The following is a 16,047-nucleotide window of genomic DNA, read 5'->3' as shown; positions in this document are numbered from 1 at the left end:
TCTCCTTTTAGACCATTTGAATTAATAGTTAATTATTCATTTTTGTTTCTTAATCCTTTTGTGATTTACAGGTACATTGTATCTAATTGTTATTCAATAGATGTAACAGCTAATGGACAAAAATGGCTTGATGATTCAAATGAAGATGTTATTGCAAAATCACTAAATGCAGGTACTATTAGGAATGTGTCTTATCAATCAAATTGCAAAATATTAAAGTGTAATTAGTTAACCTTTTTTTTTGCTGGTAATTTCATGGTTGATTTGGAATATGGATGATACTTCAAAAACTATGGTGAGAATGCAACTATAATTGGGAGAATCAAAGAGGGAGCCATTGATAGGGTTTTGAAAACAACTATGTTGTTCTCATGAGATTTAGATTATTTGATGACATCCCTTCACTCGAAGTGTTTGATATATAGGTGGAAAGTTGCATCTTACATGGTACACTAATGACTACACAAACAAGTTGTCCATGAATTCCATGTCCCTAAGGCCACTTCCAGAATTTGGCTACCCTTGATGGCCTTATAGGTTCTTCAATGGTGAAACCCGTTATCCTTTTAGTTATAGCTTCAGCTACACTCGGTTCAAATACTCAATGGTATTTTTTGCTCATGCACTTTAACTGAAATTATGAAGGATTTGTGGTTGGAGATGCAGAGCTCTTTTTACCAGTTTAAATCAATATTGAATTATCACAACTAAATGGTTACTTCGATCGTGTAGGTTAGCTTAAGTTATTTTTTAAATTTATTTTCTAACTCTAGTAATAGTTTGGAGTGGTTATTTGTTCTTGAGTTTCTTAGTTTAATCATTTGTTACTACGATACAATATGATGGGTTCTATTGAGTTTCTCAATAATTAAATATTAACTTTTATATTTACAATCAAGTATTTAAGGTTTTTAATCACATTTTCATATTGTTTTCATATATATGGGATGACAGAGCTTATTGATTGAGTTCCTTAATCCATTTTATTGTTTTCATCATACTCTCTCTCTCTCTCTCAAAACGTAAGACAACATATATATACTTTAGATTAATTTTTGATAATTTTTGCCATATGTGCATTTGCACATATAATTTTTACTACTATATATATAAATATATTATTTTGCAAGATTTTTGAAATATATTATTACCATCTAGTCTATTTAACTATACTCGTACTTATTTTATTGTCATTTCAGACCTTATAAACTATGGCTATATCAAGAAAAGATCATCTCCAAAGCCAACGATCCTCTAATTACTCATCTAACAGTTGGAAGAAATATGTATGCATTCTCAAGTGTTGATAGGCGTTGAGATGCGTGTCCAAACTTTCTCAACCGTTAAATGTTGATCAAAGGAGAGATAGATGCCCAAGTAGTTGGAGAAGAGTCAAAGCAGCTGATTTATCCCAAATAAGTGATGTGATTATCAATGGCACGCAACACCAATCCAATGGGTACAAAATCAAATTTTTTATATATTTTTTTTATAAGGATGGACACCAAAATACTCAATAGTCTTCTTCACTACCCCTAAGCCGTCAAGTTTATGGATAAGGATCCATGTCAGCATAACGTGGGACCGTGAGTTGTGGATTCCAAATTGACGGCCTCCGGAGGGGATGGCCCTCCCACTGAAGCACATTTTACTTCCCAATAAAAAAAAAAAAAAGGGCCCCGTTATAGTCGTTACTTCGTTACACCCGCTGTGTAGTTCAATTTAAAACATTTGGAATTGGAATTTAAGCTTTATAATTTCGTACTCCCGCGCCCTTCTTCTCTTTCTTGTTCCGTTAGGGTTTTGCTCTCATTAACCCTTTATTGGTTTGAACTTAAATGTGGGGAAGAAACGATCCTTCCTTTTTCATCCAATCGTGCTTTATGAGTTGAGTGGTAGGGTTAGGGTTTCCATCTGGTTCGATTCCATCGACGTCGGCGTCACCTTTCAAGAATGTCACTCATGGCGAAAGTAGAGAATCGCAGCAAGCCGTAATTCGAGGTGGAATCTTAACCCAATAAGTGTATTCTTCACTAGTTTTAAATTTGTGAAAAAGTTTCATTCATGTTTCTTGCATCATCTACGGTATGAATTGCTATATAGTTTACAATTTTTAGTTGTAGTCTTCGAATTCCATTCGTTTTACAGAGTTCCTGTTGCGTTATGGATGCTGCTGCTATTTTAATGCTGAAAAATCGTAAAATTGTATTGTGATGTTGGAAGTCTGTTGTAGTGTTTCCAGAACTGTAGATTACTCTTATTGAAAAGTGAAATTAATTGGTGTACCTTGGTTTCTCGTTGGATTATCCCACAAAGCTTCAGTTTTTGTTACTTCTTTTACCCCCTCTGGGCTTGCATGTTTTGATTGGGTATCCTTCCAACGATTTTCAGGCTTAGTCACTGGGTGAGTTGAGGTGATTGGTGAGATTTGGTGGAGATGTGGCATGCAGGAAGCGATTTTCTGTATTCCTTCCTCAAGTTTTATAGAATGTAGAGGTTAGCCCCTGAAAATAAGTGCTTTCTGGAGAGTCGAGACCACTTTTGAAAGGGTGAATGGTAAGATACTTCAGTTTCTGTTCTCTGGCTGAACTTTTAACCACAAGGCAGATAACATAATCCCAGCATTTAAGTTGATAATGATCATGGTAAAGGGGATGGAGAAGTTATCATGTAAAGTTATATATATATATATATAGTTAGTCAGTTAGTTAGTTATCATGTAAAGTTGATTGGGTTTATGATGGAAGTCCCTGAATGAAACCAGAATCAACAGAAAGTGAGATGCATTGAAGCCATATTAACCTAAACGGTAAATCTGCCCATCTAATTATTTAGCTTTCAACATTTCCATAAAAAAAGCTTCTTCCAACAATTACCCAACTGCCTATAAACTCTTAAAAACATAAAATGGCAAAGCTTCTAGTAAAAGAATCAGACTCAGGTCATGCCATATGCCCTGGTATCAACTTTATTGCCGTTACTCATTTCTTTATGTAAGTTCAGCTGGAGGAAAAAAATTACAAAAACTATTCTATATGCTAGAGTCAAATTAGTCCACATCTTCTAAACAGCTCTTCTCGACATTTACTTGCACTAGCATCCTCTAGTAATTGCCAGGATTCTCAAATTCTATTTATTCAAGCTTTCTCCTCTTTTCCTTTCTCCTGTCATGTTTTGGCTCCGCCTCTTCTTACTTTTATATTGTACAACTCCACTCTTGTGAAAATTCTTTTATCTTGAGAATCTTTGAGGAAAGTGGATCATGGGATTCATTGGAATGAGTTAATTTAATCTGGGAGTGAAATCCCTTCTGGTGAAGCACATTTATATTTTGGTGAACATCTAAGAAGCATTTACTGGCTTAGAAAACTGTGGTATATTTTATAAAATTTCAGTCATCATTATTCTTGTAGGGTTTTATCTGAGAGCCTTTCCTCCCAAAGAAAACTTGCCCTATCATTCTTCAAGCTCATACCAATGAAGTAATTGACACCGTCCCAAAGAAAAAAATAGACAGTAGGTTGATGAAGTTTCCTATGGATCATTTATTTTATTTTTAATATTCATGTACTCCCTTCAGCATAGGCTGGCGGCTGACTTATTATAGATCGGGTCTGCAAGATCCATTGTATTTATTCTTCTCCAAGAAGATATCTATCCAGTGGCAATTATTGTTTTGTTCGTATTTTTTGCTTCTTTATAATATGCCTTGAATTGTAGAATCCTCTAATATGCTTTCAAACTCTAATGAATTTTCTGCTGTTTACAACAATTGGGTTTTGACAATGACACATCAAAACATTAACTGCTGTAGCAATGCACCGACATGAAATAGTGACCCATCACCACTTGAACTAATGTTATAGATATTGTATTGCACATTGCCGAGAATCAATTTGTAATTTTATGATCTCACTAGGTTCTAATTTTCCATTTAGAAGCTCTGGGCATTACCAACATGATGTCACAAGAAATTACCCGAGTTTCTTCTCTTATCAAGAATAGAAAAGAAAACTGCACAATCTGCACTCAGCTTCAGTTAAACTTCAATATTGAAGCTTCAAGAAGATCCAACTTGCAAGCTGCATATTGTATCTTGGGTAAGGTTCAAGCTTAGTCGAAACCGAAATATACCTGAAATGGCCGAAACAGATCGAAGTATGGTCTAGTTTGGTGAAAAAAAAAAAAAACATTGAAGACCCTCAATTTGCATGCCATATCGTGTTGAAACCAAAATTTTGAAATTTCGACATTTTGGTCAAAATTTCAAACTATGATCTTGGGTCATAGTTGCATATGCAAGTGAATGATGAAAACTGAACATTAAACGTGTTAGTTCATGCTTTTCTTCTTGTGTGAGGTCAAATTTTTATTTGTTTATTTTATTTTTATTGTAATACTACCAAGCTTGCTATGAACTCTTCATTCATATTGGCTTAAAGTTGATGTAGTCCCCTTGAGGATTACTTATCATGAAAGCAGATATACATGTGCTGGAAATAGCTAATGTATATCAACTCGCAAAAAGCATTTGAAATGACGTATAATTGAAGCCCATGTGGAAAATGAAACTTTATAGTGTAAGAAACTGTGCATGTAGACAGGGATGGGAGAGTTCAGTAAGTTCTGAAAATGGTCTGCTGGTTGTGGGGCCGGGGGGGGGAGAATTGATCTCTTCTCCTTACTTCTAAAATTGCCCCCTATTTATTTTGCGTTTTGGTAAGTGAACACCCAGACTGCTGACAAGGAAAAGCTAACAAGGATGGAACCTGCTATCCTGGGTTGACAGTCATCTCTGATCCAGTTCAAGTGAGAGTTAATGGGCTCTTTCAAATGAATCTACCATCATATTATTAATGTAAGCAATCATGATGCAAGGGCTGGGTTAGGTGGAGGCACTTAGTGATGCACATCTCAGGGAGAAGAGGAGGTTTATGTGGTCTCGACTGGTTCAATACTGAACCAGTTTTTTTACCCAAATTCAATGTTCACATACGGAGATTTTGAAATTCCTAAGTTCCAGCATGTGTGGCCCCGAGCTGGACTTTCGGGTCCTAATTATTCACTCCAATGGTGCTCGCATTTCAGGTTTCTTATATTATAGGAAACTGACTCTTCAGTCTACAAATAGTCTTGGTGTGAGCCATTAACGTCTTCTAGTGGGGTCCAGTTAAATGAAGATTTGATTGCCGCAAGAATCTTATCAACAAGGCAAGATTTAAGGAGTTCATCTCCAGTATTCCTAGGTTAGGAAACTTCCACTCTTATCTTATGATGGGAGGGAAGAATTCTATTTCTGATTTTGTGTTATTTTTTATTTTTCCTTCTGTGATGACTAGTCTATATATATGTAAGGTTGTTAGCAGCTCAGACATGATGGAATGAAAGTAAGTTTTGGCTTCAGCCTTGTTGGTGCAGTGGTGATGCTGTCCCTTTGGGCTGTGGTGATGCAGTTCCAGCCCCCTTGTTGGTGATTCCTATCAAACCCTACTGTGGTGATTCCATTCCTGCAAGCCTTTGGTGGTGAGAGTGTTAGGGATTTTTGTGCCTGTATGCAATCCTGTTGCGATTGATCTCTTGCTGGTTTTATTGGATCAAGATTGATTCTGCAATATTACTTAGTTTCTTTATATCATTGATATGAAATATCAGTTCTCTACAGAGGTGGACTAATCATAGGTAAAGGAAGATAATGGTCTCTATTTGCTACCTTATTTTTCATGCATGTTTTCTATCCGACATTATCAACATGTTTTATGTTTATGCTGGAAAGCTTATTTGATTAGGTAACCATGGGCTTAAGATTGTGTAATTCACCTGTTGTTTGATAGGTTGTGGTCAAATATGGACAGAAACTGGATCATAAAATGATACACTTGAAAAGGTCCTTTCATTGCAAGTCAGACATTTAGAGTTAGAAGATATTTCTGTTGGTCCTAATTTTAGGAAAGCTCAAGGTGAAGAGCTTTGTTGGGTTACTTTTAGAAAATAGAAAGTCTTAAGAATTAAGAATTGTATCTAATTCTACTATTTTTTTTTGCTGTAGAAAGTTTCAGATTCTGTCAATTGTTTTATCATCTTTGATGGATTTGTTGGAGCGTGGAGGTGGATTTTTCTGTAGTTGCTGACCTTAAGAATTCATATTTCACTGCCTGCTTCCCATGTCAAGATTTGGGGAATATTTTAATTTTGCTGTTTTCCGATATCTGATTCACTGACGAGGCCGGAAGAGTCTTAGTTGGTTGATGCATGCTTGAGAATGGGTGAGATAGAGTATGCTTGGATGATAATGTCCTCTCCATTTTGGAGGATTTGAAAACTGAATTACTAATTACTGGGCCAGATTGTAGAGCACTCATCTGTATTTGTTGATGCTCTCTTCTTCCTCTTCAGCTTTTATGTATTGCGGTTCTTCCATTTTTCGATATTTCTTCATGTCATCAGAAGATGGATCCAAAACTGTTATTATGGTTGATAAATTTCCCCCTATGGTGTAGCTGTCCTCGCTGCTTAGTTTTTATGACTTTGAGTTTTGGGGGTATTAGAGGATTATTCTCCTTATAGGGTATGCAGTTACCTCATTTTCTTCCCAATAAAATTGTTATTTGTCGGACAAATAAATAAATACAGTGCTATACAAACATTTATAGGATAAGGCATTGATCATACTGGGCTCTTATTTTGCTCCAATCAGCATTAGTGGGTGATGAAAAGATCACTGCCACAAACTATTCGGTTGAATTTTTAAAAAATGAGGCCTATCGGGGGTTATCCCTGTGACCAATGTTTAACTGTTTTGTCTGGAAAGTTTGAATACGAGCTAGATCTGGCTTGCTGGTAATGTTATTGGTATTCATAGAAGGCCTTGAATTCAAATCTTTGCAAAATGCCTATCTAACTAAATGTTTTTCACTTCCCTTCTGCAGGAACACTATTCATGAACTGGTAGTCTGACCATCTAGTTTGAGTGGTCCAAAAGATTTAACTGCCTTACCAGACTGTTTGTTGATTAGTCAACAATATCAAGTTCTAATGGTCAGTCCATTACTTTGGGTTCATATTGTAATCTTATGATCCTGTGATTATGGGGTTTAGCTAGGGATGTGACTTTGAATTGTAATGCTATGCAAAATGTAAGGGTTTTTATGGCCATATCTGCCATTTTTAGTCCAAGTATATAGCTTGTAAAATACATGCCAAGGAAATTTTTAACATGCAAGTCATTTGTTCTTGGAAATTAGTGATGTGCACATCACAGACTTACAGGAGGCAGGCTGACCAAATTATGACTAGAGGCATGACAACTCGGTCTTCAAAAACGGGTTAAATACAGTAGCCTTACATTACTCATCAGATCATTTATACATACCATGACTTTGGTGATAGGCACCTTTGTTTGCTCTTGGGGTTGGGTTGGTGTTATTAATGTCTCAATCTAGAATATGATGAGCGTGGATGCTGTATCAATCTCATACTCCTTGTCTATTTTTTTACGCAATATTTTCTGGTTGGTTGGGATGCTTTTGGTCTTGACTAGACTTTGTAATTAAATTTGTTTTGTCGTGCATTGGTTTCCAACTTTCAAATTGTAGATGGATGATCAACGAAATCAAAATCAATTCAAGCAAGACCGGTTGAGGACAAGGTGGACTGCATCTCTGGATAAGATATTTGCGGACTTGGTGGTTGAGCAGGTTCAACAGGGGAAAAGGCCAAACAATGTTTTTGACAAGAAAACGTGGAAGTTTATACGCGAAGAGTTTAACAAGCAAACAGGTCTGAACTTCGATAAGAAACAATTGAGGAAACACCTCACTGTTCTGAGGACTCGATACTATAATATGAAGTCGGTTTTTGATCAAAGTGGCATTGGTTTCAATGAATCTCAGCGCTTATTAACATCTGAACCATGGGAAGATTACTTCGAGGTACATTTCCTCTTTCTAGCATTTCGTGTTGTTATTCTCATTGTATCTTTCTGATAACTTCTCATTAGGCACCTTCCAAGCCTGAGTCAATCAAAATCAAGGAGTGCCCCATTTATGAACAGCTATGCACAATATTCTCTGAATCAGGGGCTGATGGAATGTATGCACAATCAAGTCACTATGCTGAGTTGGACAGGGAAACACTTATATCTGATCCTGCTGGCTCAACTTCATGTCCTAAAGCTACTATTATGCCTGTTGATCCGTCGCTATCATTAATATTGGGGCAAGATGATTCTTCATCACCCTCGGGTGTGGAATTGAACACAACTGATGGTCGAAAGAAGCGTCGATCCAAGGCACCATTCAGTACATCCCATCGCAGGAAAAGTCAGGAGGCTATGAATGATGCATTAGCTGAAGCTATGTTGGAGATGGCAACTGCTTCAAAGTTAAGGGCAACTGCCATGTCACCGAGTGAGGACCAATTTTCGATAACCAACTGCATTAGAGTTTTGGATGAAATGTCGGGGATTGATCACAACCTTTATTTTGCTGCTCTGGATCTTTTTGAGAAACCCAACCCGAGAGAGACTTTCTTATCTCTCAAAAGTGAGAAAAGGTTGACATGGTTGCAGGGCAAGTGTGTTGTTCCATCTGTTTCCATGGTTTAAGATATTGGACCATTTCTATGGCATTATGTGTATCATGACCTGTACAGTTACATTTGGCTCTAGTGAATTATCTTTTCGAGTTTTGTTTGAATTCCAAGTCGTAGTAGGTGAGACACTCTGTTCAATTCTGGTTGCTAAGTGGGGCGGCCAATGTTGCATTCCAGTCTTTTAAGTTTGGCACTGCGTGTTTGGTAGGTAATAGTTCATTAGATTTAGAGCATATAGCCCGGTAGAGACCCAAGTAGAGAGAGATTCATAGGAAGGGCCATTTAAGGACAGTGTTGCAACTCATTTTCAAATTCTCAGGATTGATCCTTGGAGAAGAGAAAATCAGTTACAAACCTTGAAGCATGGTAGTTTTCTTTTCCTTCTTCAGTTATCATTCAAGTTTTTAATTTGGGATTTTCTTCGGCTTTGCTAACGTTTCAAAAACAGCCTTAACTCGGGCATTCCCGGCATTCTAAATTCACAAAAATCATTTACAATGTCTTTCGAGGCGACTTTGACTAAACAATATGGACCAGCCTCGGCCGAAGTTCAATTATGAACAACTGTTAAGAATTTAAGACTGGGCCTTGGGGCGTACATGGTGTTTTCGCAGGACCAATGAGTGATAGTGGGGTATGCAAAGATAACCCACAATTATTCGACTCGAGCGGTGATGGGTGGGGGTTTTTTCACCATTAGGCTACCAATCCCATTAGTATTTTTTAGCCCATCTCAAAAGCCTTGTTTTGGACACAAATGATGCCATTTTTCTAAGGATGTGAATTTGAAATCGAAATCATTTACGAAAATTGAATTGAGCCGTTTACATCGAAATTACAAAATAGTTTAGAAAATGGTTTGGTTATGGTTTCAAGTTTCAAGACGATTAGCTAAATGAGTTGAAAACGAACCGAACCATTTAACTCGTGGTTTCAAAGAGCCCGTTTGGTAAGGATATGGAGATAATCTTTTATGTTCTAGATTCCATTTTAGAACAGAAATGGGAAAAAGGCATTTGGTAACACCACTCTCATCTGTGTCCAAGAAGCGGATCGGTTCAAAAAGTCATCCCAAGAGTGGGGTTGTATTAGTATAAATACCAGATCTAGACCATTGCATTGGTATCAATACACGTGTCACCCCATGAAGGTGATATTTCTCGAAATTATACCAGATCCAAGTTAGAGACGATTTTTTTCCCCAAGAGTGGGATGACGTAACACCTAAGCTTCAATTTTAAGATGATCTTGGGGAAATAAAACGAGAAATTGTTCCCGATAAAAACCTCAAAACCCTTTTCATAAAACCCCTCGTCTCTCACACGCAGCTCTCGCCGCTCACTCCCGTCGCTCAGGCAGCTCTCGTAGGTATGTCTCTTTCTCTCTCTATCTCTCGCTCTCAGGGTTCTGTTTTAGGGAAGTTTCGAAAACCAGGGCGAGAGAGGGGACAATTGCAGGAGTACCTTGGTGTGGATTCTAGGGATGTTTCTGTGTTTTCTCTTTGTTTTGGGAAGGGAAGTAACTGGGTAATGTGTTAAACCTTTGAATAACAGAGCTTGCACAGGTAAGAGACGTAATCCAAGAATCATTCTCCATGCCTGCAAACAAAATTTTGATCTTAGCCATGGAAAAATCCCTCCTTTATGCTTGACTTCCCTTACCTACCTTTCCTCCTAGTAAACTGAAATCGAAGATGAAACCAACGTTAGTGAGACTAGTTCTGTTCATATCCACGGGAGAAAATAATTGAAATCGTTCTTGTTGTTATTATACTAAATAGAAAACGACGACGATTGACAAATGATAACAGATTTGGTTCTTAAAATTAGAATTAGATTAAAAAAAAAAAAGGATTAAAAGATGTGGCCATTGCCGTGAGGAAGAAGAAGAAGATTTTTTTTTTTTTTCTGAATAAAAAAGCCAACTGACCAAACATGAAGCGAAGACAAAATCAAAGCCGGAGAGTCATTAAAGAATACTAACCTGAGTTACCTCAGAAGAGAAAGAAGAGAAGAGGAGAAAATGGATGAAGGAAGGACGGAAGGAAGGAGGATGAAAGTTTAAGTTTGTAGCAGTAAAGAATTTTATTAAAGGAGCCATTCTTGAAGTTTCTGTTTGCTGCTTCCGGAATAGATGTTGGTAAGGTTCCTTGATGAAGCAATCCAATACCAGAGAAATGTCTCGTGTATGAGTCATTTTTTCTGTTTAATCGTGCTTATGAGAATCTGAAGGTTGCTTGGATTAGAGTTGGTTATGTTGGGTGGAGTTTTTAATTTTATTTTTTCTTATTTGTTTTGGTCAATTACTTGCTTTTGTTTAGTCTTCTGAGCTGGGGGTTTGAATCCTTGAGGCATCCATGTTGGCAAGTGAAAAACCATAATCTCAATTGAAATCAATATGCACTGTTTGAGTTGATTACTAGATAGTGGCAGTCTTAAGATGGTGAAAAATCAATATCTCAATTGCGACCCATTACAGACCTTTCGGGATGCACATTGCTGGTTAAAAAAGAACCTAAAAAAGGGGGGGGGGGGGGGGGGGGGCTGGGGTTAGGGAAAAGCCTGGAGAAGAATAAGTTTGGAACAGGGTTTGGATGTAAGCCCTACAAGGCGTAATTTTACTGATACAATTTTTCTTCTTAAATGATATAAGCATAATCAAGCATGTAAATCCATTTTTAGATGTAAATACTCCTCAGTTCTTAACCTGATGTAACCATTTATGAAATATGCTGACCCAGAAAAAAAAAATATGAAATATATGTTGGGGATATGTCCACACTCCAAAACTCTAAGGAATCAAGATGTAAAGATATTGGTACTCGAGGAATATATCAAAACATTAACACTTGGAGACTTGAAGATCGACATGAATACTGTTGAAGACCGCCCACAAAGACAAAAGGAGATTTTTATTTATCATATGTAATAGTGCATACACACTACATGCACTACACACACTCATGAGCATTTGCATAAAAACATCTTCAGTGCCTTAGAATGACCTTAGTAAATACCAAATGGCCAAGAGTCATGACCTAAATAAGGTTAGGAGGAACATGCTAAAAATAACATGTCTTAACTATTGCTGAGAAAACAGCAATGTCCATGTTCAATGGCATTTTAGCCATTTCAAAATTTAGTATCAGAAGATGTTTTCTTCTACAAAGATGTATTCTTCTACAAAGATGTAGTGTTTTGAGTTACGAAATCAATGCATTTCGAATCTCAATCTGAGTTCATATGGTCAAGATATGGCTGTTTCTGTGCAGCCTGTCCAAAAAATAAGGACAAAAGACCAAGCCCAAGACCCATTCTGACCGAACCCTTTCGGTTCGAACTGGTAGGATCCGGTCAACCAGAAGTCTAGCAGTAAGTATCCGGTCGACCGGACTCTGACTGGATCACTGAAGCCGTTCCTATCATATTTTTTTTAAGCAGATCCAAGCACAACATTTTGCTTCTCTCTCTCTCTCTCTCTCCGAGAATACTAGTCATGAATATGCATTGGTGGTCTACTAAATGGTTTTTTTCTTTTTCTCAGGGCATTTGGGGTAGTTGCTGATTACAGAAGGCCCTCACTTGCACACAGCTACGTGATTTAGCTCAGGTCAGTGACCCTGTTTCTTGTTCTCTGAAATTTGTCTATGTTGCTATTTTGCATTTTTTATAGTCTCGTGTTTTTTCCCTTCACGGAACAAACTCCCTTTTCTCTGTTCTCATTCTGCTCTCAAGATTCTATGCTTTTCTTTAGTTGTCAGGTTTCCTTTTGATAAAGTCATAGTTTAGATGCTATTGCTTTGTTTTTTAGAAGATGTACATGCCTGTTGCATACTGAATATATGCGTGCATTTTTTATTTTTGGATTTTTACATATGAATGTATTAAATACGTATTAAACGCATACTGTATTATTGTCGTAAATGTTTTGTAGAGTCACATTTTTAAAAGTATTACTGATTCAGTTGAATACCCGTATGTATTATTCTTCTTTTTTTTGCTGTACCTGAACTTACTAACTGTGATCAAGACTCATTTAGTATCTATTGTACTGCTTGAAGCTCGGAGAAACGGAAGAGAGATGTTGTATATAATAGGTCTGGGTCTGGGAGACGAGAGAGATATCACCCTTAGAGGTCTGGAGGCTGTGAGAAAATGTGATAAAGTGTACATGGAAGCCTACACTTCTCTCCTGTCGTTTGGTCTCTCTTCTGATGGCCTTTCGACTTTGGTAACTGGCTTCTCTTTTACATATTGTTCTGATCAAGATGCTTATTACTTGTATCGGTTGATGAATTCGTATCTCTACCTTTTCCTTATTAATGTGAGATTTTTGCTTGGCAGGAAGAGTTATATGGGAGGCCCATCATACTTGCAGACAGAGAAAAGGTTGAAGAACAGGCTGATGATATGTTGGCGGAGTCTGGGGGTTCTAATGTGGCCTTCCTGGTTGTCGGGGATCCTTTTGGGTAACTTACATTATTTTCTATGATTTTACATTTATGTTTTTTACTTTGTTTTAATTATTATGATTAGGCTCTCAGAATTCTGTGAATTGTTTGATACAGTTATCGTAACTGTCACAAAATTTTGATCTTTTCCTGAGTTGGATTTATAGATTGTGGACTCACAGAAGTATTCTGCTTGCCTTATCTTGGGGTATTTTGATTGATGAACTGGAGGATTAGTGTGTGTTAGTAAATTTGTAAATTCCTATTGCCCAATGTGGTTAATGCGCGTTAGTAAATTCCTGTTGCTCAATGTGGTCAACCTTTGTTGCTTTTGCCTCATAATTGGATTAGTGGTGTATCTTACCTGCTTACTAGAACAGTTTCCACTTTAAGCTTCGAGGAACAGTTGTATGTTTATGCTTTGCACATCAATAGCATATGCAAAACATTGCAAAGTTTTTAAACCCCCCCTTTTTTTCTTTTTCTTTTTCTTTTTTTGACTCGGTATAATGTTTCTCTTATGTCATGATTTTGTTTTCTAATGTAATTGCCATCCTCATATAGCTGTTTATTTTTTATGCGGAAAACAGAGCTACAACACATTCTGATCTGGTTGTCCGAGCCAAGAAGTTGGGTGTGGAAGTCAAGGTCATACACAATGCATCAGTAATGAATGCTATTGGAGTTTGTGGTTTGCAACTCTACCGATATGGAGAAACTGTCTCCATACCATTCTTCACTGAGACGTGGAGGCCTGACAGTTTCTATGAGAAGATTCAGAGAAACCGTGTACTTGGATTACATACACTTTGCTTGTTAGGTACTTACTTATATTACTTTTCAGCCTCTAGTTATTACTGTCTTAGGGTTTTGCTCATTTAAGGTGCTGGCTCTGTAGAGAGTTTGTTTCTTGAGGGTATAAGAAAGCAACAGATTAGTGCTCCTAGGCATTATCACCCAATGTGATTTTGTAGAAGATTTCTGTTTGTAAAGTTTGTAATTGTACTTGCCTTCCGTCTGTACATCTATAATTAGTTCTTCTGGTCTTTAACAATATTAATTGGGTGTTATAACCATTCATGCTAGTGCCAAGGGAAAAAACTTATTTCGGCCAAAAGGTAACCAGTGAGATTCAGTGTAAGACCAGCTTGTGACAGGATCCCAGAAAATATAAAAAAAGGCAACCAGATTAGGAAAAATTTTTAAATAACTCAAAAAGGACTTGGTTATGCTCAAATTCTGGTTGAACGCTGTTCTTGATTGGGTAGGTTATTCTGTCTAGTTTGGTCTGAATAAGATGGACAGATCCACAGATATTGGGGAATCCTACTGGGAGAGTAGGATAGTTCAAGTTCCACGGAATTGCATGACAGATTAGAGTTCTTATCCCCATCCAAAAAACATAAAAAAAGGGTTTAGAGTTCTTATCAAAACTTCAGTTAAGAGTTAGAAAAATTGAATAAACAGTAAAAGAAAACAGGAAACAGAATAGTAAACCAGATTAAAAAAATTTAGATTTTTGGGAATCAGACTTGAAGTAGGATTGCTGAAATCAATGGCAGAAACTTTATGACACAGAATAGAATTAACAGTAACTAATAAGTAGAACAATATTCTGAACTCAGATTAGAAAACATAGTTTTTGAAAAAATTGACTTCAAGTAGGAAAGGTGAAATTCCATTAGAAGAAGATTTGAAAACAGAACTTGGGACTAGAATTCAGAAACTGAAAACTGAATAAGAACAGGACTGAAACCTAACAAACGGAACAATATTTATATAAGCAAACACAATTGAAAAGAATGGCAGAACTTAGTATGTTGAAGATAGAAATGTTGTTCAGAAACTTACTTGATTTGATAGAAGAAAGGACAAAGAAGAAAAAGAAGATATAATCAGGAATCCCACCAAGGTTCAGTACCACCCTCTTGAATCCACAAGAGTTAAAACACCTGAATCCCACTGATCCAACCCTGAATCAACAGGCTAAAGCAAAGCAAAAGCCTTTCATTAATTCATCAAATATGCGGGTAGGGTAGAACCCTTACATATGTTTAAATGAAAAACTCTAAACTCAAACTAAGCTGCCAATTGCTTGCTTTGAAGGTGGACATAGTTGACTAGGATTCTATAAAATAATAAGAAATGGGGCTGAAACTAGACTGGATTTATAGTAACCTAATCCAGCCCCACTGTTACAATATAATAGTAAAAATAGAACTCTAAACAAACCCCACAATTTCACTATCATATAAATTCTGTATTCTTAATCCTGCCCATATTTTAGGCCCATTAAACTGACCAATTACAGTGAAAACCCATTGGACCAAATACCCAATGCACATGTAACACAAACCAAGGCTTATTTCCACTAAAATATGCCCACTTATGTGTTTTATCTGCATCAAAAAGACACTTGGTAAAACTCCATTTGAAAGACCCATGCTAATGTAAGGCTGGTAGGAACTACCCAACCCCAGTCAGGATCCCACAACTTCAAGTCTGAAATCAGATTTAGAACCAAAGTTCAAATCTGGCTGAATAGGAGGAAGCTTGCAGCTGGTTGTAGGGAGCTCTGATGGAGCTCAAATTTTGATCGAATGCTTCTCTCGTGGAGCTAAACAAACCCTCCAAAAGGTTTTACAAACTGATCTCAGGTTTGGGAGATCTGAGAAGAGGTTCCCAATTAGGTAACTAAAGTTGGCCTTCAAGAACAGCAGCTAGAGGACTCCAATGGCCACCAAATTTTGATCAATTGGCCTCCTTATGTTACTCAATTAGTCCTTCAAAGGACTGTTGGTTTTGTCCGCAGATGAGGGAGATCTGCTGGTTCTTAATCTGGGGGCCAGATTAGGAAACTTTGAGACAAAAAATTGCTGAAGCTGCTACAGGCCTCGGAAGACAGCAAGCGGCTGGTTAAGTGCCTCTCTTGTGGCCAGGAACAAGACCTGAAAAGGTTTGGTCAAGGTGCTTACAGATCAGGCAGATTTGGTGCTTGAACAAGGAAA

The 16,047-nt window shown here is 37.2% G+C and overlaps 2 protein-coding genes across 4 annotated transcripts; both read left to right on the top strand.

Annotated features, from left to right (window-relative positions):
- The first annotated feature begins 1,825 nt into the window (after positions 1 to 1,825).
- LOC122074875 (L10-interacting MYB domain-containing protein-like) lies at positions 1,826 to 8,693 on the top strand. 3 transcript variants are annotated; one of them, XM_042639854.1, is made up of 5 exons: positions 1,826 to 2,001; positions 2,392 to 2,556; positions 6,927 to 7,035; positions 7,593 to 7,928; positions 7,997 to 8,693. In XM_042639854.1, the coding sequence occupies exons 3-5, from the start codon at positions 7,033 to 7,035 to the stop codon at positions 8,600 to 8,602; spliced, it is 945 nt and encodes a 314-aa protein (XP_042495788.1). In that variant the 5' UTR covers positions 1,826 to 2,001; positions 2,392 to 2,556; positions 6,927 to 7,032; the 3' UTR covers positions 8,603 to 8,693. The 3 variants fall into 3 exon arrangements, with proteins under 3 accessions (XP_042495788.1, XP_042495787.1, XP_042495790.1); XM_042639853.1 differs by lacking the exon at positions 2,392 to 2,556; XM_042639856.1 differs by lacking the exons at positions 2,392 to 2,556; positions 6,927 to 7,035.
- A 1,131-nt stretch (positions 8,694 to 9,824) lies between these two features.
- On the top strand, positions 9,825 to 16,023 carry LOC122073320 (probable diphthine methyl ester synthase). The gene is made up of 5 exons (XM_042637886.1): positions 9,825 to 9,957; positions 12,133 to 12,198; positions 12,650 to 12,819; positions 12,933 to 13,057; positions 13,630 to 16,023. The coding sequence occupies exons 3-5, from the start codon at positions 12,670 to 12,672 to the stop codon at positions 13,919 to 13,921; spliced, it is 567 nt and encodes a 188-aa protein (XP_042493820.1). The 5' UTR covers positions 9,825 to 9,957; positions 12,133 to 12,198; positions 12,650 to 12,669; the 3' UTR covers positions 13,922 to 16,023.
- The last annotated feature ends 24 nt before the right edge of the window (positions 16,024 to 16,047 follow it).

Source organism: Macadamia integrifolia, chromosome 3 (genome assembly GCF_013358625.1).
Source record: "Macadamia integrifolia cultivar HAES 741 chromosome 3, SCU_Mint_v3, whole genome shotgun sequence".
Classification (NCBI taxonomy): Eukaryota; Viridiplantae; Streptophyta; class Magnoliopsida; order Proteales; family Proteaceae; genus Macadamia; species Macadamia integrifolia.
The sequence above is the reverse complement of the archived record's forward strand: the minus strand, read 5'-3'. Positions and strand labels throughout refer to the sequence as shown.

Excerpts from the sequence above, each read along its gene's own strand:
- LOC122074875 (XM_042639853.1), top strand. Across the intron at positions 7,929-7,996 it reads CATGGGAAGATTACTTCGAG|GCACCTTCCAAGCCTGAGTC; the intron begins GTACATTTCCTC and ends ACTTCTCATTAG.
- LOC122073320 (XM_042637886.1), top strand. The coding sequence starts at position 12,670 with ATGTTGTATATAATAGGTCTGGGTCTGGGAGACGAGAGAGATATCACC. Across the intron at positions 12,820-12,932 it reads CTGATGGCCTTTCGACTTTG|GAAGAGTTATATGGGAGGCC; the intron begins GTAACTGGCTTC and ends TTTGCTTGGCAG. Across the intron at positions 13,058-13,629 it reads GTTGTCGGGGATCCTTTTGG|AGCTACAACACATTCTGATC; the intron begins GTAACTTACATT and ends TGCGGAAAACAG.